The sequence below is a fragment of the Chlamydotis macqueenii genome, chromosome 2, assembly GCF_036417535.1.
Source record: "Chlamydotis macqueenii isolate bChlMac1 chromosome 2, bChlMac1.mat, whole genome shotgun sequence".
Classification (NCBI taxonomy): domain Eukaryota; kingdom Metazoa; phylum Chordata; class Aves; order Otidiformes; family Otididae; genus Chlamydotis; species Chlamydotis macqueenii.
This window is the reverse complement of record NC_141557.1, coordinates 46,506,911-46,533,550: the sequence shown is the minus strand read 5'-3', so window position 1 is coordinate 46,533,550 and position 26,640 is coordinate 46,506,911. Positions and strand designations below refer to the sequence as shown.

The 26,640-nt window shown below is 38.3% G+C and overlaps 1 protein-coding gene across 6 annotated transcripts; it reads left to right on the top strand.

The window, feature by feature from the left end:
* The first annotated feature begins 1,957 nt into the window (after nt 1-1,957).
* On the top strand, nt 1,958-26,640 carry TOPBP1 (DNA topoisomerase II binding protein 1). Of its 6 annotated transcripts, none has more exons than XM_086742818.1 (28): nt 1,958-1,974; nt 2,358-2,445; nt 3,089-3,223; nt 3,792-3,935; nt 4,721-4,902; nt 5,046-5,239; nt 6,102-6,281; nt 7,324-7,493; nt 8,047-8,210; nt 8,730-8,977; nt 9,284-9,603; nt 10,052-10,224; nt 11,248-11,459; nt 12,749-13,041; nt 14,403-14,576; nt 15,628-15,737; nt 16,809-16,932; nt 17,288-17,437; nt 17,902-18,010; nt 18,599-18,791; nt 19,627-19,853; nt 20,971-21,143; nt 22,064-22,178; nt 22,713-22,876; nt 23,766-23,906; nt 25,095-25,184; nt 25,660-25,821; nt 26,009-26,640. In XM_086742818.1, exons 2-28 carry the CDS (start codon nt 2,365-2,367, stop codon nt 26,150-26,152), a joined length of 4,572 nt encoding a protein of 1,523 aa, XP_086598944.1. In that variant the 5' UTR covers nt 1,958-1,974; nt 2,358-2,364; the 3' UTR covers nt 26,153-26,640. The 6 variants fall into 6 exon arrangements, with proteins under 6 accessions (XP_086598944.1, XP_086598946.1, XP_086598948.1 ...); XM_086742820.1 differs by lacking the exon at nt 1,958-1,974 and adding an exon at nt 2,096-2,251; XM_086742822.1 differs by lacking the exon at nt 1,958-1,974 and having other exon boundaries at nt 2,096-2,445; nt 19,627-19,775.

The window sequence follows — 26,640 nt, the reverse complement described above, 5'->3', positions numbered from 1 at the left end:
TAATCCTTCTAGAATACTCTTATGACTGTATTTTTATATTTTATTCTGCTCTTGACAAGAACTTTCATTTGGCCCCTAAGACACCTTGCCTTTAAGAAGTTACTTTCTCTGGAGCGCTTTGATGCCAGGCAGGGTATGTATCTTGACCAGCCCTGCAGGAGCAAAGTACAACAACCAAATGTGCACGATCCTTTGCAGTGTTCTTTTCTACAGCATGGATCTTTCCAAGTGACAAGCAGCTTCTGAAGGGAAGAGGTGGAACTTAGAGTCTGCTGGCTCTGTGGATCAGCAGCTTACCAAGTGTTTCTATCCCTTCACCGAGAAGGGAATACACTTCAGCAAACGAGAACAAGCCAGATTTCAGCTACTGTAAAGAACTGTGATCCACATTCAAAGAGAAAACAGAAAACACCGTAGGTAGCACTGCTGGTGCATTCAATTAAGGACTCTACCAACAGACTGTAATAATATTTTGTATTATACAATCCATTAAAGATGGTTAACTTCTGTGTGCTAGACTTCTTGATCCTTCCCCGCCTCATTTTTTTTTTTTTTTAGAATAACCCAGAAGAATGAAAAAGGAAGAAAAATTCCTCTTCATAACAGCTTGCTATGATGTTGAAAGAGCAGGCAGGACAAAGTCAGGGTTTTACAAGTAGGCTAAGAACCAGCATCATCCAATAACACAGGACCATCAAGATAACCCCAGTGTTCTTAATTACTTGTCACTAATAATCTAATAAACAAAAGGCTCTTTTGTTTGTCACTACATTTGGCTTCGTTTATTTTTACAGATGGGAAAAGCACTATCTCACTCTGATCCTAGAAGAATAATACTAAGCGTTTGTAAGATAAACAAGCACACAAAAGAATTTTTCATGTGTTTAGGATCTGCCCTAGTGACCGAAGAGCTAACCTCTAACAAGTACAGCAGACTTGTGCACACACTTCCCTTCAGTTCTTAAGATTATGGTGCCATCATGTGGCCACACTGGAAGGTTTCATGCTACCGAACATTCACTACCCTGGCGATGCTTTTGGTGCTTTCCTCTTCCAAAATATTTATTTTCCTAATGGCATCTTCTATCAAAGATACCTCCACTAGACGCAACATCAACATTATGCAAACAGCAGCACACCTTAGAAAATGCTCATGACTGCCAAAAATGGCGGTCCATAGGATGAGTGGGCATGGTCACCTTTTAATGATCCAGGCAGACGCAACAGTGCAATATAGGAGAAGCAAAGCTTATTTTAGTTCCTGCACAAGTTTTGCACACAGTCATGCTGTCCAGATTCCAGCCATCTGCTCTAGAAGGAGAGCATTCGACATTCTTGTCCATAGCCTGGCAGTTACAAGAATAAAAAATACGCTCCCTACCATATTTCCTTTGGAGAGACAACAAGAGTTGAAACTTGGGTGGAAACAGGATGCCCATGCTTCCAACCTCTCCCCAACTCTGGCAGCTGTGACCTGGCAGCTGTGACCTACCACCTTCCACCTTCCACCTTCCACCTACCACCTTCCACCTTCCACCTACCACCTACCACCTTCCACCTACCACCTACCACCTTCCACCTACCACCTACCACCTTCCACCTACCACCTTCCACCTTCCACCTACCACCTACCACCTTCCACCTACCACCTTCCACCTACCACCTTCCACCTACCACCTTCCACCTTCCACCTACCACCTTCCACCAGCACCAGACCCCGCCTGCCCTCAGCGCACCCCTCCCCCCCCCCGCTCAGCCGCACCGCCAACGCCCAGGCGGCGACGGCGCACGCGCGGCCGCGTAACGGCGTAAAGGCCCCCCCTCGCCCATTCCCCCGCCCACCTCCCCTGTGGCGACGGCGCATGCGCTTTCCTCGCTCTCCGACATCCCGCCCCGCCCTCTGGAGACCCCGCCCCCTCCATTTCGGCCCCTCCCTGCGCCTGCGCAGTGCGAGGGTCGCCGGTTTCCCGCGCGGTGGGTGAGGGGTTGGGGCCCGGCACTCGCCCCGCTTTGGGGTCGGGGTCGGGGTCGGGGTCGCGGTGGGGTGCGTGGTCAAACAGGCAGTGCCGAGCACCTGTTGTGGAGCAGGGGCCAGCGGGCGCGTCCAGGCATCAGCAGGGCCCCGGCGTAAGGAGGGGAGCCCTGTGGGGAAGGGGCCTGCCGGTGGGCCCGGCCTCCCCCGCCCTTCTCCGTCAGAAGTTGGCGCCGAGGCCGAGTGGCGTGGGAGAGGCCCGTGGGGGCAGGGAAAGGGGTGAGAGAGGCTCCGCGGGTCCTGGAGGTGGGCGGTGCACCCCGTCTCTGCGCGGTTCCGGGCTACGCCGAAAGTGTCAGGGCGCTTACGGGGTTTTGTTTCTCAGTTAAAGGATGAAAGGTAGTAAGGAGCCGTTTTTTGTGAAATTCATAAAGTCTTCTGGGAACTCGGAGTATTTTTTTAAAGCTCTCGAGGTAAGTAGGTTTGGTCGCCTTTCTCAGTGAGCTTGGTGAACTATTTAATTAAATTATTTCTGTGGTTGCCTTAGATGTAGCTTATATGTATATTATACAGCTATTATGTATATACTATGTATATATGTATGCCATGTGTATACATGTATGCTATGTCCATATACAGCCATTTCTGTTACGGAGGTCTTTAGTGTTTAATAAAATTTGTTGAACAAGAACAATTTTGTTGAATAAATTACTTCTTGAACAGGAAATAATTATAGTTTCAAAACCTATTGACATTTAGTGAAGTGACACATAGCTTGGAAGGTCTGGGTGGTGGTCACTCATCTAAACAGTAAGCAGACTTAGGAAGGACACTGGATTATTTTCTGCCTTGAGAGGTTACTGGGAGCTAAGGGCACTATGTGGCAGGATCAAATCCTGAAAACTTATGTGATTAATGTCTAAGTCTGAGTATTGTGAACACTTGGGGGAATGAGGGGGATACTCATGAGGTATTTTAGCCCTTTCTGTCAATGTGCTCTTGCATGGTAGCTTTGTTGTGAGCCCTTTCAAGTAGATGTACTTTTGTAGTTTCCACAGGGTTGGCTATTTGTGATTTGATAATTAATTAAACGTTTTATGCACTGTTTACCTGCAGTCTATAAAAGAATTTCAGTCAGAAGAACATCTCAAGATTCTTGAAGAAGAAACAGCACTCAATATAAAAGAAAATGATAAATCTCTCTACATTTGTGACCCTTTTAGAGGCGTTGTTTTCAATCATCTCGAAAAGGTATGCTACCCATCAACTTCTAACTATGTTCTTTCTTTTCTAGAAGCATTCGTGTCCATACTTACCCTCTGTATGTTCTCTCTTTTTGCACTGAGTATAGCAGTATGAAGTATTCACAATAAAATCACCGCATCCTGTATTTTGGAAACAAGATGACTAGCAAAGCACAAAGATTATTTTGAAGCACGTGAAAAAATAAATAGTGTGATCAGTTCCAATTTTGCTGGAGTCACTAAGCTGGCTCACACTTCTTTACCTCCTGAGCAACATGATTTTGTTTGACCTGCAAGGAATCGTCCAGCAGACAAAGATAGGCTAGCTGGAATTCTCTGACATGTTAGCGGTAGCATCTGCTGCTTTTATTGAGGCCAGAGGAAAATCCGCAGCTGAAAGTAAAAGCAAAATTGCACTACGTGGAAATGCTAGAGGAGGAGGAGGAGGACGACAGACCAAGGGCCCTGCCTTCCTCAGGATTCAGGGACTTCCCTTATACCAACGTACCTTCTGCTAATTTTCTTTCGTTTTGGTTTTTTTCTGGTTTTTTTTTTTTTCTGTTATATTATTGCAGCTTGGTTGTAGAATTGTTGGACCACAGGTAGTCCTGTACTGTATGCAGTCCCAGCGATGTGTCCCAAGAGCTGAGTATCCTGTGTACAATATGACCATGGCCGATGTGACAGTATCCTGTACCAGCCTGGAAAAAGGTGTTAGGGTAATGCATTGTGCAAAATAGATTGTTTAGCTGATTATCATTGAAATTTGCTTCAGATAACTCATTACGAAGGCAACAGTCATACTATATGTAAGTCTAACTGTGCCTGAGTTTAGATATGTCTAGTCTTTTTATAGTTTGTAGACTATACATAGTTTATGTAGAGAGTTGTATGGAGGAAGAGAGAGTCTTATAAATATGTGTAGCATATAAACATGTATGTAGTGATGTATCTGTGCATGCACACGTGTATGTTACGAAAGCATATACATATATAATCATAAAAGATTTCAGCTGCATTAATATGGAGTAAACGTATGGCTTAGGTCTCTTGCTAGTTTGTCTGTGGCGATAATGCTACAGACAACATGCTGTGTTTCTGGTTACTTGAAAGTACATGGTAAAAATTTAATACCCAGTCAGCTATGGTTTAAATAGCTTATCTTAGAAGTTTACTTTTTATTTATTCCAATATCTTTTTCTAATTTATACTACCTAAAACTTCAACCATTTATAAACTTTCACTCGTATGGTATGATTGTAGTATTTTTATTAAGGGTATGTATTGTGTTCAACTTATCATCAGTGCAAATAAAATGGAAATGATATTTGATGTTTTTTATGACTTCCATATATATCCATTGTGTATTTTTGAATGGATTATTAGGAGAAACCATAGACAGTTGAAAACTGTGATTTTGTTTTTTTAAGGTGAACGTAAGTGTGATGTAGGTTCTTTCTTTTTTTCTTGATAATTTTCTATGTTTTTTTTTTTTCCCACCCAGGAAGAAGTTCATAAATACGTGCAGATGATGGGTGGACGTGTGTACAGAGATCTCAATGTGTCAGTAACTCATCTTATAGCTGGAGAAGTTGGCAGCAAGAAATACTTAGTAGCGGCTTCTCTGAAAAAACCTATTTTGCTTCCCTCTTGGGTTAAGACACTGTGGGATAAGTCTCAGCAAAGGTATGGAAAAAAAAATCCAGCAAAAGTGTTTTTGTTTTCAGGACCGGTAATTCTTATGGTGATATAGACTACTTTTTTTTTCTGCTTGATTTTACTTGGGAGAAAAAAAAATATTTTGTTTCTCCTTTCTTTCATTCCTGTAGCATAATGAGGTACACTGATGTTAACATGGAAGACTACGCTTGTCCCGTGTTCCTTGGCTGTACAATTTGCGTAACTGGCTTAAGTAGTTCAGACAGGAAAGAAGTCCAGCGCCTCACTGCTGAACATGGTGGGCAATATACGGGGCAGCTCAAGATGAACGAATGTACTCACCTCATAGTTCAAGAGCCAAAAGGTAGAATTTACAGAGTAAATATTATTTTCACTTCTCAAGTTGAAGTAGTGTAAATATACATAAGCATAAGAGTTTGAACTGTCTGTGTCTGGTTCAGTTTTGCTCTTATTACTTCTGTTTAGGGAATCACTGTTGATGGGAGGAGTAACACAGGGCACCCTTACTTCGCTCTAAAGGCGTGAGAAAGAGAACAAAAGAGGAAAAAAAAAACAGAGACCCAGATGGTATTTAAGGGAAGAAAAAGGGAGAATCCTAGAGGGGTTGGAATAATAAAGAAAAACTTAAGTTTTTTGGGAGAGCTGGATAGGACTTAATTTATATGCTGATTGAAATTGGATTGTGGACTAATGTTTTTTTTTTTTTAACTGATCTGTTCTTTGTGCTTTCTGAACTCCCTACTAGGATTAGATGAAAACTTTCTTTCTTTCCTCTTGTGAAGATGAAAGGATTGTAGTTTTATTGTGAGAGGAATGGGGAGGGTTTTATTTTTTTCTCCCAATTTTCCTCCCTTTCCCTATGAGGAAATACTTTCTAAATTTTTTTTCTATTTTTTTTTTTTTTCTGTGCTTGAAAGCTTTAAAGGCTTTTGTGTTTTCTGGGGTTTCTGTGTTTTTGTTGTTTGTTTTTGTGCCCTGTTATACTGTACCCATGAGCTAACCTTCAATGAGTCTTTTTGCTCTAACTTTATTTAGAGAATAAACAGGCAACTTATCAGAAGAGTCCAGAAGAACACAATTTACACACTGAAATCAGTTATTTGAATTTTCGAATTTTCTTAATGTCCACCCATCTTTCAACGGTCACTGTTTGAAGCATTAGCCTTTTAGTAACCTGTGATTTTTATTTTGTTTACATTTGCAAGGTCAGAAGTATGAATGTGCCAAAAAATGGAATGTGCACTGTGTATCTGTGCAGTGGTTTTCTGACAGCATTGAGAAGGGCTTCTGTCAGGATGAGACAATATATAGAATAGAGGCTGGATCAAAACTGAGTAATACACCCAGTACGTCGACACCTACCAATCATGCCAGCAAGCCTGATAGTAAGTAAGACCTTTTAAAATGTTAAAATAAGGTAGGAAACCTTTGTAGTAAAGACAAAGAACTGTTTCAGAGTAGTAGGGTGCTGCTTGCTTTTGCAATGCTGGTTTGAGAGTTTGGGTTCTGATTCTGTTTATGCTTAAAACACAACAGGTTACTTTCATGCACATTGAATATTCCAACATATGTAGACTTAAAATATGTGAATAATTGTTTAAAAAGTAAACTTTAATTAGGTGCATGATTGTCTGCTTAAGAGTCAGTAGTGTATATATATCTAAGTCCTAAAAAAGCACATCTGTTCATACATTTGTAGTTTAAAACAAAGTGTCTGTTATGGATTTAATCTTACAGCAGTCTCGGAGGAGAACATATGTGGATTTTTTTAATATTGTTATTTTTTCCTATTTTTTTTCTTCATATTTGTTTTTATTTATTCCATGGTATTAACAGAAGGAAAGTTAAAAGCATTTTGTAAACAAAGATAGTAGCATGAAAGACACAGCCAGCTTTAAATATGTCTTTTCAAACGCCTGTTACTGACTATTACTTCAGGAAGTGTCTGAACAGGGGTACTGGGTTAGTACTGCCAACACAGCACTGGGAATTCCGGTTAGGTATTAAGGAAACTGCGTATAATTCTCTTACATCACTGACCTTCATGTTGGTTTCTCTTTACCACAGAGAGGCCTGTCTGCTTTTAACAGTATTTCTAATAGGTGGCCACAAAGCTGGAATAAAAGCTTTGAAAACTAGTCTCATTGGCTGCGGTCTCATAGACGACATCCATTTGGGAATAAACAGAAGGTGCATAAGCACTCTTGCTAGTAAGACTGTACTCAATCTTCGTATAAATAAAACCCTTGATTTAATCGAGGATATACTTACTATAGTTTTTTTTTTTTTTTTTATTCTTCAGACTTTATGTTTCCTTCTAACACAACAAAATCATATGTGGCAGTTTTGTGTTTTGTTTAGTGAAGCAGCAGAGAGAGATGAGCCAAAACTAATGCATCTTTTTTAAAATTTTAATTTCATTTAAAGATCATGCCCTTTCGGACGTCAGCCACATTTCCAATATCAACTCGAGTGGTGTTAATGAAACAGCATGTAGTTCTGCTATGAACAGCAGGCTGGATCCTCTTCCTGATGAACTGGAAAACTTGGATATAAGTTCTTTTCAAGTGCCTGAAGATTTGTTAGATGGGTGTCGAGTATGTTTAACAATGTATACTTTGAGATATTCAGTTTTAACCCTGTGGAAGCAGCTAGTTTGAAGCACTGGCAATTGCTGCTTGGGTAAATTGTTGTTTCCGTGGTCAGTAGAAAACACCAGATTTATTTTGTGTCCACATGCTGTAGCTTGCATGTGTGTCTACATATATGTGTGTGTATAATTGTATTAAATATGTAGTATAAATATAAAATTATGTCTTTCTAGACATATATATTTGAACACTATAGTGAATGGATTCTAGATTTCATGTGTGGCTTTGGGTGGTTTTTTTTGTTGTTGTATGACTTTGGCTGGGAGTTTGTTCTATTAATAAATATTGAAGTTTTGCTAGATTGATTTGCAAAGATAAATTACTCCAGTTCCAAATGGGTAACTTTTTTTTTCTGATTCTCGGAAGCTGTACTGCTAGTTTGTGTTCTACAGCAGTCAAAACAAATTATACCAAAATATCCTACTTCTTTTTTTTTTCTTCTTTTTTACTTTTCTTTATGTTTTTAAAAGCCTATTTTGTTGATCTGTTCTCTTTGTAGATCTATCTCTGTGGTTTCAGTGGCAGGAAGTTGGACAAGATAAGAAGGCTTATTAATTGCGGTGGTGGTGTTCGATTTAATCAACTTAATGAAGATGTTACCCATGTCATTTTGGGGGAAAATAATGATGAGCTGAAACACTTTTTGGACAAGACAGCTCACAGGTTATGATAACTATATTGCTTAAGGTCTAATTCTGCCTTGTTTTCTTTGTCCCTCCACCGTGTAAACAGAAAAATTTTTATTGATTTCAAAATCTTAAATGGTTCTTGACTTAAATGAGAGAACTTACAAATAGTATTCATAAGTACATCCTCGTGTGCTCTTGAATACTGTAGTCTTTGGGTAGCCATGAGTCACCCTAGTGAATAGAAAAAGAAGTATTCTTACTGGTGAAAAGAGATATTAATATGTATTTGTTAATGTATTGAAGAGGAAGGATTTGGCAACTCAGTAGTGGCAGCTGCTGGCAGCAGTGGCAGTGAGTATGAAATTCTCTGTTCTCAGACTGAAATAATTAAAAAAAATCTTGAGTTTTGTAAAGTGCCCAAAGCTTACTTAGTATAAATGTTATGAACTTCAGGTGTGTGTATATACTAGTATTTGCAGAGCAGGAAAGAAGAATCACAAATTACAGTTCTGAAACTTGCTGTAACTTGTTTGTACAACACCTTTTTTTGTAGGCCTCATGTAGTGACAGCAAAATGGTTACTGGAGTCATTTAGTAAAGGTTATCTGCATCCAGTGGAGCAATATATCCCTCTAAACTACCAGACATTAGAGAACCCAATTTTGGAGCAACCTGGAATGAAATCAGTTCTTCCCAAAAGTAACAGTCTCTTGAAGAAAGAAGCTGTTAACGTTATAAAGCACCAGAAAGCTGCTGAAGATTACTTCCTCTCTTTATATATAAATAATGATTCTACATTAGGTACGTTCTAGATTCAACATACTTTAAAAAGTTTAACTGCTCATAATTGGCATTGGAGTTTTGCAGCATTTACGTATTAAAAAGCTAGCCACATCTAGCATGTTAACTTCTATATTGTGCTTTAGAAATCACATTTAGACAAATATAGAGCAGTTTTTAACTAAAACCTGGCTGAAACCAGCAGAATGCTGTCATGTCTTCATGAAACTATTCTGCGTTGTATTTGATGTTCTTGTCAACCAAATACTGTGGCTGGTGGTTTGGGTTTATTTTATTTTATTTTATTTTTTTTTTTTTTTCTTTCAGATGAAGCTGAAAAACTGACATCCAGAACCTTCAATGATGTTACTCACCTGAGTGTTCAAGGAGAGAATCAGTCTTCCATCTGTAACGGTTCTTTGGGAGAGTTTTCTGCACAGGTTGAAGGAGGCCTATTTGTCGGAAAGAGATTTCTTCTTTTGGGTTTTGGTGAAGAGGATGAGTCCTGTATTGCAGATATTATAAAGGAGAATGCTGGGAAAATTCTGCCACTGCAAAGCAGAACCATTGCAGACTATGCTGTGGTACCTTTATTGGGGTGCACGGTGAAGCCAACTGTTGGTGATGTTGTCACAAATACGTGGCTGGTAAGGGAGTTACACTTTCAGTTTCACGAGTAAACAGGTATCTGTATTAGAAATATGTCTTGTCAGAATGCAGACTTATTGGTGGCTTAAATGTAAGTGAGATACTGAGAGACAGCCTTGTTTTATTTCAAATGTACTAGATGTAAGCATGCTTTAAAGCCTCTGCAGCTGTAAGGTACCTTTAATCTGTTTCGCTTAATTTTCGACAAGCTTTTAAAATAGGACTTCATTGTCATGACTCAGAGGCTTCTTAGAATGCTGTCAGACTCTCATATAAGTAATGAATTGTAAAGTTGACTAATAATGAAATAATTTGTCTTAGATGTAGTGATAGAAGCAGAATTGCTTGTTGTTGAGTCCATAAATGCTATTGTACAGTTGCTAAAATATTGTTGGTTTGTTGCTATTTGGCTTGATTTGCATTGTTATCTCTGTCGCCTTCTTTAAGATAACATGTGTGGAACAGCAGCTCCTTTTAGATCCCCAGTCCAACCCACTTTTCATACCAGTCCCAGTAATGGAAGGAGCTACCCCTCTGGAAGGTTGTGTTCTTTCTTTTAGCCAGTTCACTGGTGCAGAGAGAGACTCTCTGGTTTATCTAGCAGGACTGCTAGGAGCAAGGTATGTCTCTTGTCACTGTTTCTTCTTGTTCTTAGACATGATACTATGATCCAGTGTGATGAAATCCATTTTTATTTTACAGGAGTAACAAATACTAGAGTTAAAGCTCCTTATAGATTCTATTAATTTACAAGACCTAGTGCTTAAGTAATGAGACGTTATTAAATAGTTCTTTTGTTTTCCTCTCCTTTAGAGAAATTCAGCCAGTATTCACACAGTCTAATTTCTGCCAGGATATGCTTAGTCTCATATTTCCCACTGACTAAGTCTCAGTAACTTGCTGTGCTCTAAATAGAGCAAAAAAAAAAAAAGTAATTTTTTCACGTCAGGCCTTCCGAATTCCTCTTCCGTTGTCCAGCGGTGGACCATTGTTCCTTTTCTTCAATACTAACTGGTTCATCCTCATAGCCAGTGATAGTGCACAATTTCTTAGGACCTGGTGAATTTGCTCCCAGTTCATCAGGGTCCTTGAAAAACATTGAGAAAACCATTTTTAGTCAGGAAGTGGCAAAATTGTATAGCTTAAAGTATCATTTGATCTGATTTGTAGTCTGTTTGAACTAAATTCTTTGCCAGTAAGTTCTTGGTCTTGCCATCTTCTTGGAAGATTGGGTCCTTGATGATAAGAGAAAAACTGTAATATGAAGAAAACTGTTGTTCATTTGGAAATTATGCTTGTTGGCTCCAGAAAGAAATCCCATCTGTCCCACTAATCTTGCGGAAGAGTATTAGACCCAGTGTATGATTTGGAAATGAGGTATATGAGGACTTCTGGAGTATGAGAAATGTTGTGTTTTCAGTACTGATAGAAGCAGAACCTTACCAACTTACCGTTCATCACTGTTTATGTTTTGTTTTGTTTTTTTCTTTCTTCACTGTAGATTAGGCTGTAAAGTGCAAAGTGGATAATAATAATTCTACTGGTTCTTTTTCTGTTGCTTGAATTCATTTTGTAGTAGTATAAACATGCCCTAGATTAATTTTGTTTATGACTAAATGAATTTTTTCTTAATCTAATTTTAGAGTCCAAGAATTCTTTGTGCGGAAAGCCAATGCAAAAAAGGGAATGTTTGCCAGTACGCATCTTGTGGTGAGAGAACCGGATGGTTCCAAGTATGAAGCTGCGAAGAAGTGGAATTTGCCAGCAGTCACTGTAGCTTGGCTTTTGCAGTCTGCAAGGATAGGAAAGAGAGCAGATGAAAGCAAGTTCTTGATTGAAAATGCAGAGGCTGAAGGTTAGTTATTAGCAAGTTAGGAATTACATTTGTGTCATTGTACTGTTTGTTCATGATAACGAAGACAAGTAGGATGATTTTTTTTTTTTCCCTAATACCTTTGAAGGAGGTGTTAGGAATATTTTTCCAAGTATTTTTTCCACTTTTTTTTTTTCCTCCTGTTGAGTTGTGATTTTAGAAATTATACTATGTGTTTGCTGCAAGTCTCTTGGGGCTAGTAGAGTCTTGTGGTTATCAGTCAGTTGGGAATCAAGCTCAGTGTCTCAGCTTTGTCCTTCCTGACATGTATGCTGCTCTGTAGATTGCATAGGTATTGATGGTAGATCCACTTTAAAACTTCATACTTGTTGATCTGCAACGACAAGGATGCCCCTCTCTTCAGTCCTTCATGCCTGCTTTGTTTTCCAGTGCTTCAGCTCTTTTTCCAGTTATTTCACACCTTTTATTGGCTATATTTCTTCCACGTTAAGATGCAAACTACAGTGATTTAATACTGAATGTTAGCAGACCTGTTCTGCTGGTGCCCTTGTAAATTAATTATATGGGTCACTAAGAGGACAAAAGATGTGTCGTTGGCATAGGCACATCTTCTCTGTATATTACATTTTTTTAAGGAGAAGTAGGGGGGGCGGAAATGAGCAGTAAAATGTAACAGCAATTCCTATACTAATGTTTTTGAGCTATGTAGATCGTGAGTTGTGCTTATCTAGAAGAGTTTATGATGGATAACCTTTAAGGGTTTATTCCTGTCTTCATCTTGGTCTTGTTAACCCAAAGGCATAAGGGACTGGAATTGTACATAGTGACCTAAAGAGATGTGATTTAGTTATGAATATGACAAAAATTTTACATTGCATGGAAAGTAAGGAGACAGGGAGGAGGAGTTACCTTTAATGTTGAAAATGAAGAATTTGTTGTGTATTACATCTTTTTCTTTATTTGTGTTTTGATAGCTGTTGTAAAACGTATGTGAGCCATACGGGTATGTGTAGAACTGCAAACAGTGTGAGGGGGTCAGGGATTGCTCACTCTTTTTCACATGCTTAGAGTCAACCTCAGTAGCAACGTGGTTCAAACTTAATTATTAACTGGAAGAGACACTTAAGATACTGGCTTTTAAAATGTAATTGTCAGTTTAGAGTGTTCATTGGGGAGGGTATGAATATTTTTTTTAGAGTAAGGAAGGTCAGATAAACTTTCAGTTGTTGTTTAAATAAAAGTGTATGCAAGATCTGTGTTCAAAAGAAAAATGACTTTGCTTGCTTACGTCTTCTTTGTGTCTTTTAAAGATAAGGAGAGTTCCATTACTCAGCTCATCAAGACACCAGCAACTGTTAAATCTCCTGATTCAGAACAACCTACTTATCTTCTTGAAGCCGGGAAAAAACCGCCTGTGACCCCACTTGATATCAACAGGTTCCAGAGTAAAGCTTTCCAAGCTGTAATCTCTCATCATATTGGGAAGAAGACAACCCCTCTTGCACAAGGGGGACCGCCACAGAAAGAACCATCTTTACATCTTGATACACCATCAAAGTTTCTTTCAAAAGACAAGTTATTCAAGCCTTCTTTTGACGTAAAGGTGATAATCTTTGGAAACTTTTTAGTCTGTAGAGTCAGTAGGCTTAAAGATGTGCATAAACTTAAATACAGCACAGAAACTTGTGCTTACCCCTTTTATGCTGCTAACATACAGACTTTCCATTTTGAATAAAGCCAGGAAGACTCGTTCTGTTTATATAGATATTTCTAGTTAATGACCTGTGGACTAAATTTATTGATTAGTAGATGCTATAATTTCCTTAACAAAGCTCCTTTATGCTTATTGCATCGTATGCTCATGTGTTCTACACCTCACACAGTACACAGTCTGTGTTCTTTACATTTAAAGACTGAGAAATGTAACAAGAAGACTTATAATTGCTCCAGATATTTAGAAACAAGTGGTTGCTTGTTTTATGAAATGCTACTTTAATTGCATGTTTTAATGTAATAGCTTTATAGCAATTACAAAACTGTTATTGCAAATTAAAAAGTGTATTGGGGTTTTGGGTTCATGGTCTCATTCAGAAAGCCACAAGTGACTAGAAAAACTACTAGTCTTAAAACAGAACAAAAACTCCTAACACTTAGGGAGCATCTGTGCTGCAACAGCTCTTGTATGACTCCAGTGTGCTTTGGAAGGCTTTGGGTTTGTTTTTCATTTTGAAGGCCGTAACTGAAAGATTGAATGCACTAGATTCCTGCAAAGTTGTTGGGTTTTCTAGGGGGTTATTTGTGGGTTGGTTGTGGGGTTTTTTTTGTGTTTTTTTAACCCCTATGCCTACAATAGAACAAAACATGTTACAAAACCAGAAGAATCTACTATTTTCTTTAGTTAATTCTGCTCCATGAAGAGAATGCTCTGGGGAGACCTTATAGTGGCTTTCCAGTACTTAAAGAGGGCCTACAGGAAACACGAGGAGGCACTCTTTTTCAGGGAGTGTAGTGATAGGAAGAGAGGTAACGGTTTTAAACTGAAAGAGGGTAGACCTAGATTAGATATAAGGAGGAACCGATATTTTAGAGGTGCGGCTAGAATCACGTAGTCATATGCAACTCTTGTTGGAGGAGGTATTAGTAAATTAAAGTAATTGGTTGTGATTAGGAATACCTGGGTTTGGCCATTGGCTCTTCCCCTGAGGGAAATTTTCATTGATAGCAGTTCAAAGACAGATTAATAATCTATTTCTTCCTTTTTTGCTTGTGGACACTCTAAAATTGGTTGTCTTGTACTACTCTGCGGCAGTGGTACTACAGTTGCATTTGCTAGCTGCTACTGTAGTACACCATCCTGGTTTAGGAGTGTGAAATCTTACTACGGGCGGTATTTGTGAAACTTGCACTTGAGTGAGAATTTTGTAATGCATTCGTGAAAGTCAGTTGGTTGCTTCTTTTTGGTAGGATGCTTTGGCAGCTTTGGAAACTCCTGGAGGGCCTGATCAGAAAACTAGGAAACTGAGCACACCTCTGTCTGAAGTCATCGGCAGAAACTTGAAATTGGCACTGGCAAACAGCACAAGGCATACAGTAGCTCTTACTGCCAGCCCTCAGTTGGCCACTCCACAGCCAGAAATGGTAGGAAATTTTGATTGTGAGTTTCTGGAGCATAGGTTTAATTAAGAAATTGCCTTATCTTCTGTGATTTAAGTTACAATAGAGTTAGTGAATTGTGCTTTGTGATCTGTGAGTAGAAATCTATATATTTATGTATTCTTCAATGACAGTTAAAGGAAGGTAAGATAGAAGAGCTTCCTCCTAGAAGGCAAAGCATTTTAAAACCTTTTTCTACTATTTGTACTACTATCTTGAATATTAAGCAGTTACTAATAACGTGGTATATAAATATGTACCAATTCAGATTTTGTAGTATTGGGATGAGAGGATTTCATCACACTTAAGAAATTTGCAGGCTCCAGATGAGCAGGATTAAATGTTTCGTACTGGACTAAAGTTAGGATTTCTCTTTTAATGCGTATTGTCTCCTTTTCCTTTCTTCCTCTGTAAGGTGCTGCTCTTCTGCTTACCCAGGAGGCACAAGATGTGATCAGTTACTTACCCCCTTAATAAAGACAAGTTATGTTATCCTTTCTTGTAGTCATATTGCCTTTTCAGTCTAATCTACCCTAGTGAGAGAAAACAGAAAAAGATGAAGGAGGAAAGGGGGCCTTTATGTATTGCGCACCATGTTAGTACACTTTTTACTCTAGAGGAGGGGCAATAAAGCTAATGACCTTCAGCAAGGGAAGACTGTCACTTCTTATTTTGTGACTCCTTATTCTTACTATTTTTTTTCACTTCAGTACCGTGAAATACTTGTATGACATCAGGTTTGGTAATTCTGTAATTTCAGTGTTCAGAAGGTGCTCAGTCTGCAATGGAAGGAACAGAATATGTTCCAGGGAGACTAGCTGAGAGTGAATCTGTTGTCCTTGGATTTCTGATAGTAGTGCTGGTTTTTGACTATGGAGTTTAGGAGTAGCTAAAATAGAGAAAATTATTATCTTGATTTTGTTGTTATTGTGTGTTTTACTACATGCTACACTAAATATTAAAGTATTTTTGTTATTGATACAGAAACTTTCCAAACATTACTCTCTTATTTTTTTTTTCCCTGCTGCTTGAACAGGAAGAAGACCCCAAGCCTCTAGCTGATGTTGTTATATATGTTAGTAAAAAACTTAGTAAGAAGCAAAATGAACTGAATGCAGTAGCAGCTTCTCTTGGAGCAGACTACAGGTATCAACTGATTTAAATTGCTTCTAAGCTTCTGCATTGGTGTGACTTCTAATAAATACAAGTCTTGGCATTCTAATGTGCTTATCTATATGACCTTTTGCTATAGCTAAACGTTAGATTTTACCACCTTAAACAATTTCTATTGCAAAATAAGACCATCTCCCTCCCTGCTGCCCCGCCTCCCTGATCTCTGTGTTCTTGTTAAGTCTGTCTTGAAAAGACTGTGCTGAAGTAGTCCCAAATTGCAGAAGAAAATTTTTTTTTTCTCTTCTTTTTTGCAGAAAACTGTGAAATGTTTTTAGCTTTTGGGAAGTTCAATATTTTAGATTTTGAATCTGATCTGAATTTGTCTGTATTAGGCTCAAAACTAATTATTTTACAGATTGTAAGCACGACTAAGTTAGGGTGCTTAGAAAAGCTTAGGAAAAATAGATTGTCAGAAAGAGAAACTGCGAACTAACCTGAATCACTTAAGACAGAATTCTGCTTCTGCTAAATCTGATTTGTATATTTTGTTATTGACTTCTATGAGAAGCGTTATGGTGACAGTGTGAATGAGGAAGTTGCCCTTATGTTTGCTAGTAGCTTAGGAATGCTGAAGATAATTTGCATTAGATAGCAAATACTAGTTTTTATTGGTTTAAACGTTAGGATGCTACATTTTTTTTTTTCTTTCGAGCTTTAAGGATCAATATTTCACTTGCAGCTCAATATGTTAACAAAATAAAAAAACTCTCTCATCCTGGGTCACTGGTTCTTTTCAGAAACTGATTTGAAACTCTGCTTACTTAAATAAAAACAAAACAGAAAAACTAAAGCAAACCCCCCCCTCTTCCCTATGTTTGACACATTTAGTTTTGTTCACTTCAGGAATGTTTTCAAAACACACAGAAATTGTGCTGTCCTGAAAATGAATGCTGTCTTTTTTTTTTTTTTTTGTGAAGAAATTATTTAGGCATAACAAAATGGGCAAAATAATATTTTAACATAAGTGATAGAACAATTTATGGGATGGATTTCTAATGCTTTTTGATAGGAAATTATATCTTCAAGTTGTATTTAATTTTCTAGATGGTGCTTTGATGAAACAGTAACACACTTCATCTACAAGGGAGGACAAAACGACAGCAATAAGGAGTACAAATCTGTTAAAGAACGGGGTATACATATTGTTTCAGAACACTGGCTTTTAGAGGTATGGAGCTCACTTTTTTCCCTTATTAAAAGTGAGGGGAAATGGAGGTTTAAAACCAGTTATATGGCAGTTGATTTTCTGTTTGAATTTGTGTTGAACATATATAGGAACTGACGTTTTGCATCCTACTTTGCATTTATAACTTGAGTAATCAATTTTTGCTGATGTACTTTTACCTTGTTCTACATGTGGAGAAAATAAATTGAATATTTCTGCTACATGTTTCCCAGAATGAGAGTCACATTTTTCTCTTGTGTAAAGTATTTCTTAAACTTTTCCTATGTTCAGATGTGGAATTTCTCTTTTCATCTCAATCAGTTTCTCATCTTTCTTATGTTAACTGATGTTATTACAGAGTGCCCAAGAACATAAACGGCTTCCTGAATCTCTCTTTCCTCACACTTACAATCCCAAAATGAGCCTGGACATCAGTGCAGTGCAAGATGTCAGGCTCTCCTCCTCCAGTAGACTTCCATCAACTGGAAGACCAGTAGAAGAAAGTGAGGTATAATGTGTGGTACAAATTCATATTCTATGAAGCAATTTAGATTCAGTTAATTGTTATATTAACATATTAATAAAAACCATTGATGCTTATTCAGCAATGCCCACAGTCAAGTTCAGCTAGTAATTAATAGTAGCTATTGTGAATGTTCCTTAAGGTTTTTCTGAATTTATAATATTCCTCTTCTAGGATGATGGAGGGAAACAAGCATTTCAGGATTAGATGTGCTTTCCAAATTTGAAATGATGTAGGTCCAGTCTTTGCCTTTTTGTAGGTAATGAGATCCAAGGTGTGAACTTGTCTTAGTAGACATTTGGACTTTTACTGTCATTGTGATAGCAGAAAGGTTAGATTTACTCTAAGGCAAGATTAATAATCTTTAGAATTATACAAGTGGTGAACATAGGTAAAAAAGAAAAAAAAAAATTGTGTTTGCGAATTCTGCTTATCTTACTTGGTTCTAGATTATTCCAGTGGACGACGATGATGCTGAAGAAGATGTCACTCCTGACCAAATAAAGGAAATGGTCACTACAGGGGAAGAACAAGTTGTAACAAGTGAATCCAAAGGAGGTGAATGTAAATCACTGTTTTCAAAATAGTTGTGGAGCATCAAACTATCAGTATAAGCCTTTTATAGTTTCAGGTGCTGAGTGTACCTAAAGCTTCCAGATTAAGGTATACCAGTCAGGTACAGCTAGCCCTTATTGTTACTGGATGTGAGGGAATGGTTTTGCTCTCTGTTTTAAAGACTGACAGCCCGTAAGAAAATCATGATCACCCATTGCAAATTACTTAATTGCTGTTTCTTTTGTTTTTAAGACACTGAAGTTCGTCCTTAACATGAAAAATCACCATTTTAGAGTATACCTTTTTAGTTATGTGGATAGATTTGTTACGGGAGAATTGTAGATGTAAATTAGATTATGAGAGCAAATTTGAAAGTGAGCCAAATAGAGGTTTCTAGTTGTGTCTAGCAATAGGTGACTCGGGGCATACGTAGTTTTCCTAGATATCTCTTCCCAGATATCTTTTTTCCCCTTCTTAATGTATTGTTTTTGTCCCTATGCCGGGGAGGGGAAGTTGACTGGAATTTCAGTTACTTTTCACTTGTTACAATATAACAGTCTTGATCCTAGGAATTTTCTTTCTTCTCTGAAGTTTTAACCCAAGCACTAGAAATGAGGGAGAACTTCCAAAGGCAGCTGCAGGAGATCATGTCTGCCACTTCGCTAGTGAAACCACAAGGGCAAAGAGGTTCCCTTTCAAGGAACAGTTTTGATGGTTCTCCAGCCACCCCTGATAGTGCACGGTCTGTGCGAAATGGCCGCAGCAGGGTCTTGGAAGCTCTAAGGTATTGATTTGTGTTTCAGATTATCTCATTTTGTCTTCCCTGTGCATACTTAGGCAGTCATTGAAACATCAATAGGTCTCCAGGGTTTCCAGATGTATTGTCTTTCTCTACTGATTTACTTAAGTTGCTTCTCTTACAATTCAGAATCTTTTAACTCGACATGCTAGATAAAGTCAGAATGTATGTTACCTGAATTCACAGTGGGTATATTTTGTTTTTCAAAAAATCAGAGAATAGTGTTGATTGCTTTTAAATTCTGAATTGTATTATGCCAACTGATTTCTTTCTCTTCAGATTAGTTAGCATTCTTATAGATGTTGAAGAAACTATTGCTACAGTATTTCAGTACATAGATGTCATATACAAGTAGTAGGTATTCCTGCAAAGCGCCTCTGTGAGGATTTCTCCTCTTTTTTTTTTTTTCTCTCTAAACAGAGAATAGGATTTGAGCTCTAACAATGCTGAACTACAGTGAGAAAGTAATAGAAACCTTGCAAAATTATTCCTTTAGCTTGGTGTTTATTTGTAAATTCATAGATTCAGTGAAGAATAGAGTACACTGATTTTGGAATAATGTATCCATGTGACACATAATAAAAACGTGACCTCCTGATACTTTGGGTGCCTTTTTTCAGCCATGCTTAAACTCAGGCCCACAAAGCTAGGCTGCCAGAGTTGCTTTTATACTGAAATTTTCCCCTTTACTAGCCATGCTTTCTAATAGTGAGGTCACTTGGACGCTACAGTTGATGTGATCATTAACACATTGCCTTCTAGTATGGTAGTCTTCTTTAAAACAAATTAATATTTAATGTATCTGTGCTTTTTTCCTTAGGCAATCCCGTCAGGCACTCATGGATATAAACACAGAGCCGTCACAGAGTGAGCAGATAATCTGGGATGATCCTACTGCAAGGGAGGAGAGAGCAAGACTTGTCAGCAACTTCCAGTGGCCTAATAGTCCTACCCAGTACACTGAGCAAGGTCAGAGTAACATCAATAAGAACATGGATGAGTTTGCCTTCAAAGGATCTTCAGCTGATGCAGAGATTGCTGGTTTAGGTAAAATCAGAAATACAGTATCTTTGTTCTTTGCTACAGCATCCTTTTGATCTTTGAGACTTTTAAAAAAACAGTAGTGTTTTAATTCACTTTAAAAAAAAAAAAAAAAGAGCATTGTTGGCAGGTCTTGAATGCCAAAAATACAATTTTACATGTTTGAGCTCCATTATGTGTTGCTGTTTTTTCAGTATAAGCTTTCCTATCCATTTGCCATTTGTGGTCAAACACCAAGACAGGACCTGTCTTAAAAAATAGTCTGAATCAATTTTAGGATATGTTCCTAATTTTTGCTTGGAACCATAGCTGGTTTCCAGGTAATGATTCAGGTAGGTGTAGTGGAATTCAAATGGGAATACAAGTAGCAGAATCATTTTCATTATAGTGGAAATATTCGTAGGGGAAGAATGGGGATATAGGAAGAAGATACCCATGAGCCTGAAAAACAGATGTGCCCGAGCTGCCGATGTACATGCTTAGGTCAGGATTCAGTGAAGATGCTATATTTATCTTCCCTGTTCTTTTTGAAGTCTTTAATCTACTGCTAGGAATAAGGAAGCAACATACTTACGTTTTTCCATCTATTTCTGCTTTCTTCCCATTACTGCTAGATAGCGGAATCCTTTATTTCTCTCGCCCCACTGCTTCCCTCCTGCCTCCAGCTGCTTCCCTCAGTCTCCTTAGGGAGTTTCTGCTTGTGGCAAGAGCCTTCCTGAAAACTGACCCTGTCCTAGAGGAGGTTGAAGAATATTAGCTAAATGCATTCAATTGACTTTGGTTCAGCTGACTCAGTGCAGTTTAGCCAAATAAATTAGGCCATTTGAGGTTTTTTTGGTGGGTTTTTTTTGTGGGTTTTTTTGTTTTTTTTTTTTTGGTTTTTTTTTTTTTTTTTTTTTTCCAAAACAAGACATCCGGGCACATGAGTCTGTAATATTGCAGTTGGTGGTTTTGTGGTATAAGGAAGAGCGTCTTTAAGAAAGGCGAGGGTGAAATGTAACTGCATATTGTAGCAGCACTTGTATTTTGTCCTTTTAGGATAGCAACTTTTTTTTTTTTTTAACTTCATCCATAATTATATTCAGCCAAAGATAAGTCATGCAAAATTGCTTTACTTTCACAGCTGTTCCTGAGGCTGGGGATGGAGATTTGATTGAAGGTCTAAAAAGTCCTGTATGTAGAGATCCTGAAACACCGATTAAAGATCACTTGATCCCCACTCCACAGGCCCCCAGCATTGCTTTCCCACTGGCTAACCCTCCTGTGGCACCACAGCCCAAAGAAGAGGTTTGTCACGTAAAGAAATGTTTATATGATGATGTTTATGATGATTTGTGTTCTGAGAGGTACAGCAACATTTCAAGAACTTTTGAACTTGACAGGAAATATAAAATATCTGCATTTAAAATCTTGAAGTGGCTTACTTTGTGCAGTTCTGGTTTTTTCCTCCTTTCCTTGAGATTTTGAAGAAATAATATTTGTTCAAATAAATAAAGCTTGTTTGTTCAGACAAATAAAGCTTTTTGTCCACTTACTTCCTCCTGGAATGCTGAGGTGGGCTTTGAGGTGGAGAGTTAACTATGTGTATTACTCAGAACTCCTCCAGCCACGCTGGGATGATGGAAAAAAGTTTAGACTTTCATTTCCTTGGTAGTTTCTGGATTTTAGGTACAAACTGACAATTTTTCTTTTCTGCCAAAAACCTGGTTTAAAATTCTGCTTTGTGAACTTGAAAGGGCCTAGGAAAATGAGCTCAGTCTTCTGCCCGCAGTGTATCGCTTGATGCTCAAACTTTCAGCAGTGCGTATCTTCAGAGGCATAACGTGTTGTGTTAGTAAAGAGGCTATGGTGGAAATCCATAGATACCCTTGAAGTTGTAGAAAGTCTGAATGAATGAGGCAGTGTGATAGATGGATGATGATTCCTTCATGTGTTCAACTTGGCATTCAGTGGATACGAGTGAAGGATTCGTTTTTATGACAGATTGGTTCAGTTGTGCCCTGAAGAAAGGAGGAACCAAGAGGATGTTAAGCAGGAGCCTAATGTTGATTTGATAAGATCCAAGCTTTTGTCAAGTGATTGACAAGTTTGGTTCTGCTTTTCCTTGCTAAAAGAAAACTTCATATAAAAATAACCCAGAATGTTTGGCAGAAAAATAGTCAGCTGTCAACCTAATCTTTCTGTTGTATTTTCAAAATCTGTTACTGTATTTCCAGGCTGTTACAGAAGATGAGAAGGCTGCTGAAGAACCAGAAAAACACCGTAAATTTCAGCTGTCTTCTCTTAATCCTCAAGAAAGATTTGATTACTGCCATCTGATTGAGGAATTAGGTACCAGATATTTGTAAAATGCAAAGAATAGTATGTGTCTGTAAGCTGGTCAGCTGTGGCTTGTTGAGGAAAAGAAAGGGCTTGTGTTAATGACTCATCAGATTTGAGGTCTCAAATTCATGGCTTTCTGTGCTTGTGAGCGATTCTTTGAATTTATTATTATTATTATGTGAGTGATCAGCTTTGCCATAAAACAGCAATGGTTTTGTCTTCTGGTAGTTTCCTTTAGCTGTCTTCATAACGGCCTCATTCTTAACTGTTGGGAGTGCCGCCCGTGACTACTGTCCTCTGGTGTCTCTCATTTCTGTCTGTGTTACAGTGGCACTTTATTTTTATTGGAGACACTCTTTCCTGACTGCTCCTCCTTTCTTGCCAGCTTCTGCCCATGTCACTTCAATAATAATATTTTCAATGTGAATTTGAGTTAAGTATATTTTTGTCTAAATCCAAATAATTCTCACTTTGAGTCGATCCTTTCTGTGGTGCAGCATGACCCTTTAATGTTTTGATTCAAATTCATTCTTCACTTCCAAGGTGGGATAGTACTTGAGAAACAGTGCTTTGATCCAAGTTGCACACACATTGTTGTGGGACATCCTCTTCGAAATGAAAAATTCTTGGCTTCGATGGCAGCTGGAAAGTGGGTGCTTCATCGTTCCTACCTGGAGGCATGTAGAGGAGCTGGCTGCTTTGTTCAGGCATGTGACCTTATTGTTGAGAAATGAGTATGTTGCGCCTTCTCTAATTTCTTTTTATTTTGGAGTACTCTCCAAAACCTCCCAAAAGCAATTAGCAGTTTGGGGTGCCCAAGCCTTGGGAGTTTTAGAGGATCCAAAGCCTGAGAAACTTTTGGCAAACTTTTCTCTGAAAACTAGTCCTGGAACAAATTCCTGGTATAGGATAAATTAAATAGCTGTATTTCTTATAGTTAGTTCTCAAAATTTAAGCTTCAGTACCTTTTGTTAATTCTCATTGGTACCAGTTAAAGTTATGTGGATCTTGTTACACCAGGAATTAAATCCTGATCCTTTGTATAAATGAACATAGTAGTTTTAGGTGATCCAACTCTAACCACATCTGTAAACATTTTTGAACACCCTCTTCCATGTCCTCATCTCCCTAACCATTATTTCACGCTACTTCTGGGTCTAGCAGTTCTTTTCCAGGCTAACTTTAAAGTAACGCCTGTAGACTGGCTCATACCTTTATGTATCAAAACTAGCTTTCATGTTTTAGAATCCACTGCAGAAATGTAGAGTTGATGGTGTTCAAAGTAGTGAGTTGCTTTGCCCCGCTGTTGAATTTCATTTGAAGAGGAATCTGATTGTCTACAATGTGACTTGATGTCACAGAAAATATGAGTTTATTTAGATACATATGTCCAATTAAAAGCCATATCTCTAATTTTAACTATAGCTGTTTTGGCCAGATAAAATCGATATATAGAGCTAGAGTGAGTTGAGATTTGTTCTGGTTTGTTTTTTGATGGGTTTTTTTTTTTTCATTTTGTTGTGTTTTTTTAAATTTATTTTTCTGCTGGTAAAGTTGGCAGGACTGCTTTGTAATTCAAGTTTATGGTTGTTCTAGGAGGAAGATTATGAGTGGGGAAGTAATTCCATACTTAATGTTTTGCCTGGAATCAATGTAAACCAGAAGAAACTAGCACTCGCAGCCATGAGGTGGAGGAAAAAAATTCATAGAGGGAGGCAAGAAACTGGTATTGTTGAGGTACGGTATTGTTGAGGTATTTAGATACTCATGTGAGCTGTACAGTGTGGGTGCACAGGACAGGGATCGCCACCGAGAAACTCAGGAACTTAACTGGCAGGGAAAGGTAATCTGCCTTGTTATAAAGAACAAAATGGCTTATCTGGATATGTTCTAGTTAAGTAATTTTGTTTTAAAAAACCCAGACTTTTAGTGCTGGCATATTAACAGTCTTAATCTCCTCCTGAACCATTGTTCATTTTTTTGCAAAGCTGGAATGTGGCTGCTTATGTATGTAAACATCCCTTGACCATGAAGATGATGTTTACACTCTGGATCTCTGATTGGGGAGCTGACCTAACTCAGCTTTCCTAGGAAACCACAACTGGTGCTGGCAGTACCAGTTACAAATCCTGTGCTGTGCGTATAAGTGAATACAGCTCTCTCTCTGGACAGCATTTTTATAGCTCTGGCAGTGAGCATACTGTTGTGCTTCAAACCTGGCACAAGTTTGCACCTTTCCTAAAGCACCTTCCCTGATTCTTACAGTGCAAGTTCTGTAGTCTTTCAGTAACATTTTTGAAACTGGGAATTGGACTCCCTGGAGCCTTGTAACTCCTCTCAAATCAGGCATTGCTGTTGAGTATTCATTGAAAGGTAGAAATACCACTGATGTTTTAGTCACATCAGGATAAATCTTGACTTGCAAGTATTTTACAATAGCCTTTTTAAGTGAATGCTTGTAACAAATCCTCTGTAGCCCTTGCCTACTTGGAAACCAGAGTGAGTGCTTATCAGAGGCAACTAGTTGGCCCCAGGTGCTGTTACTGCAACTGGGTAGATAATGTAGTGCATGAGGTGGGGGGGGGGAATGTTATTTCCAAGTAACTGTTTTCCTTAAGATGTGTTCCTGCAGTTGAATATCTGGTGTTCTGGAAAAAAATACTCATTGCCAAGGGTCTTTTCATAGATCATTTTGCCCATCTTCCTATGCAAGTGCAAGGGCTTGATGGCAAGCTGCCTGACTGTATTGTGTTGGCCCAGTAGTGGTATGTTGTGTGAGGTTTTTTTCTGCCATTTACACTTAAAGGCAGAACTAGGTGATAGCAAATCTTCATCTGATGGATGTTCATGAAAGGGGCAAATTATAGATCCATTAAGTCTTTGTTCTAACTTAGTACTTTTGACTAAATAGAGTCTTCTATCTAGGGAGCTTTCAGTGGCTGGAAAGTGATCCTGAATGTTGACCAAACCAAGGAAGCAGGATTCAGGCGCCTTCTTCAGTCAGGAGGAGGAAAAGTATGTAGTTTTTGAAAAAAAAAATTAATTAAATACACACATGTTTCGTAGGTTTTTGTTGTTTGTTTGATTGGTTGTTTTTTTCCCTTTGTGTTAAATTTTGCTGGGCACTTTGCATGTGAGCAAAATGTCTTAAGCAACAGAACTGCTTACATGGGATAGCTGAGACATGGTCAAAGGGTGGGAGGAAAAACCTATGTCATCTTAATTTTGCATGTGGTCAGGCAGGGCAGCTTGTCCGAGGTCACACAAGACAGTAGTGCTGGTGGGAAATGAAGGTAGAATTTCTGTGCCCTGCTCTGATGAGAAGGGTCACCCTTCCTGAAAGGTACAGAAACAGCTGTAAATCGTGTTTTATCTCCCATTGGTTTGTTAGTTAATTTGATTAATTAAATTATAGATAATGAACTGTATTTTTCTTGGGGAATAAACACAAAAATAAACTCATTTTTGTCTGTTATGTTTTTATCTGTAGGTGTTTTCTGGTCACTCTGTGTCTCTCTTTAAAGAAGCAACTCATCTGTTTGCTGACTTCAGCAAGCTGAGGCCAGATGACAGCAGGGTTAATGTAGCCGAAGCAGCAGCCCAAGGAGTGAACTGCCTGAAACCCGAGTACATTGCTGACTACCTCATCCAGGTGTGTGTGCCCGAGGGTGCTCTTATGGTGCACTATTTATTTCTTTACGTTATTTTCAATTTTAGAAAACTAATGAGCTGTTTCTTTCTTCTCAGAAGCTTCTTGAGCTAAACAAAGACTTGAACTAAACCACTTTTTTTTTTCTTTCTCTTGTTCCACCCCCCCGCCCCTTCTTCCTCTATTGAAGGATCCACCTCCCCCAATGGAGTCTTACTGCCTGCCGGAAGCTGAATCTTACCTTCAGAGTAACACAGAACTTGGAACTGCAGTATCCCAGAAAAGAAAAGCACTGGAAGAAATGAGCAGAGTCAAGCGATCCAGAATACACTGAGCAAATTCTGTAGTTTTAATTTGTACGTTTTAAAATTCGTATTTATATTTTTTCATTCTCACCACAAAAATTAAAAGTGTTGAGTTTCACTTCTAATTTGTCCTGAGATTAAAATAACTTTACAGTAATACTCATAGGAAAGATTGCTTTGGTTACCAATAGCATCTAAAAATGTGGCAAGAACTCATCCAAAAAATACTTTGTCTCCAAAATGTCCTAATGATATTATTTAGGGACACCATTGTATAATAATAGTTAAGAAATACTTTGTGAGGTGCTTATCACATCTTTTGTCTGTGTGTTTTGGGGAAAATACCATTTGACAAGAATTCTGTTGCATTTCCCACGCAGTAATGGACTTAGATTTTACATGAAGTTTTCCTCTTTTGGTATTTTCTACTGCAGGGGAAAAGGGAAACGGGACAAAAAGAACTGGCTTGTAAATTTTTGTACTGATAGAGGGTGTAATAAATTATTTCTGTAAACAG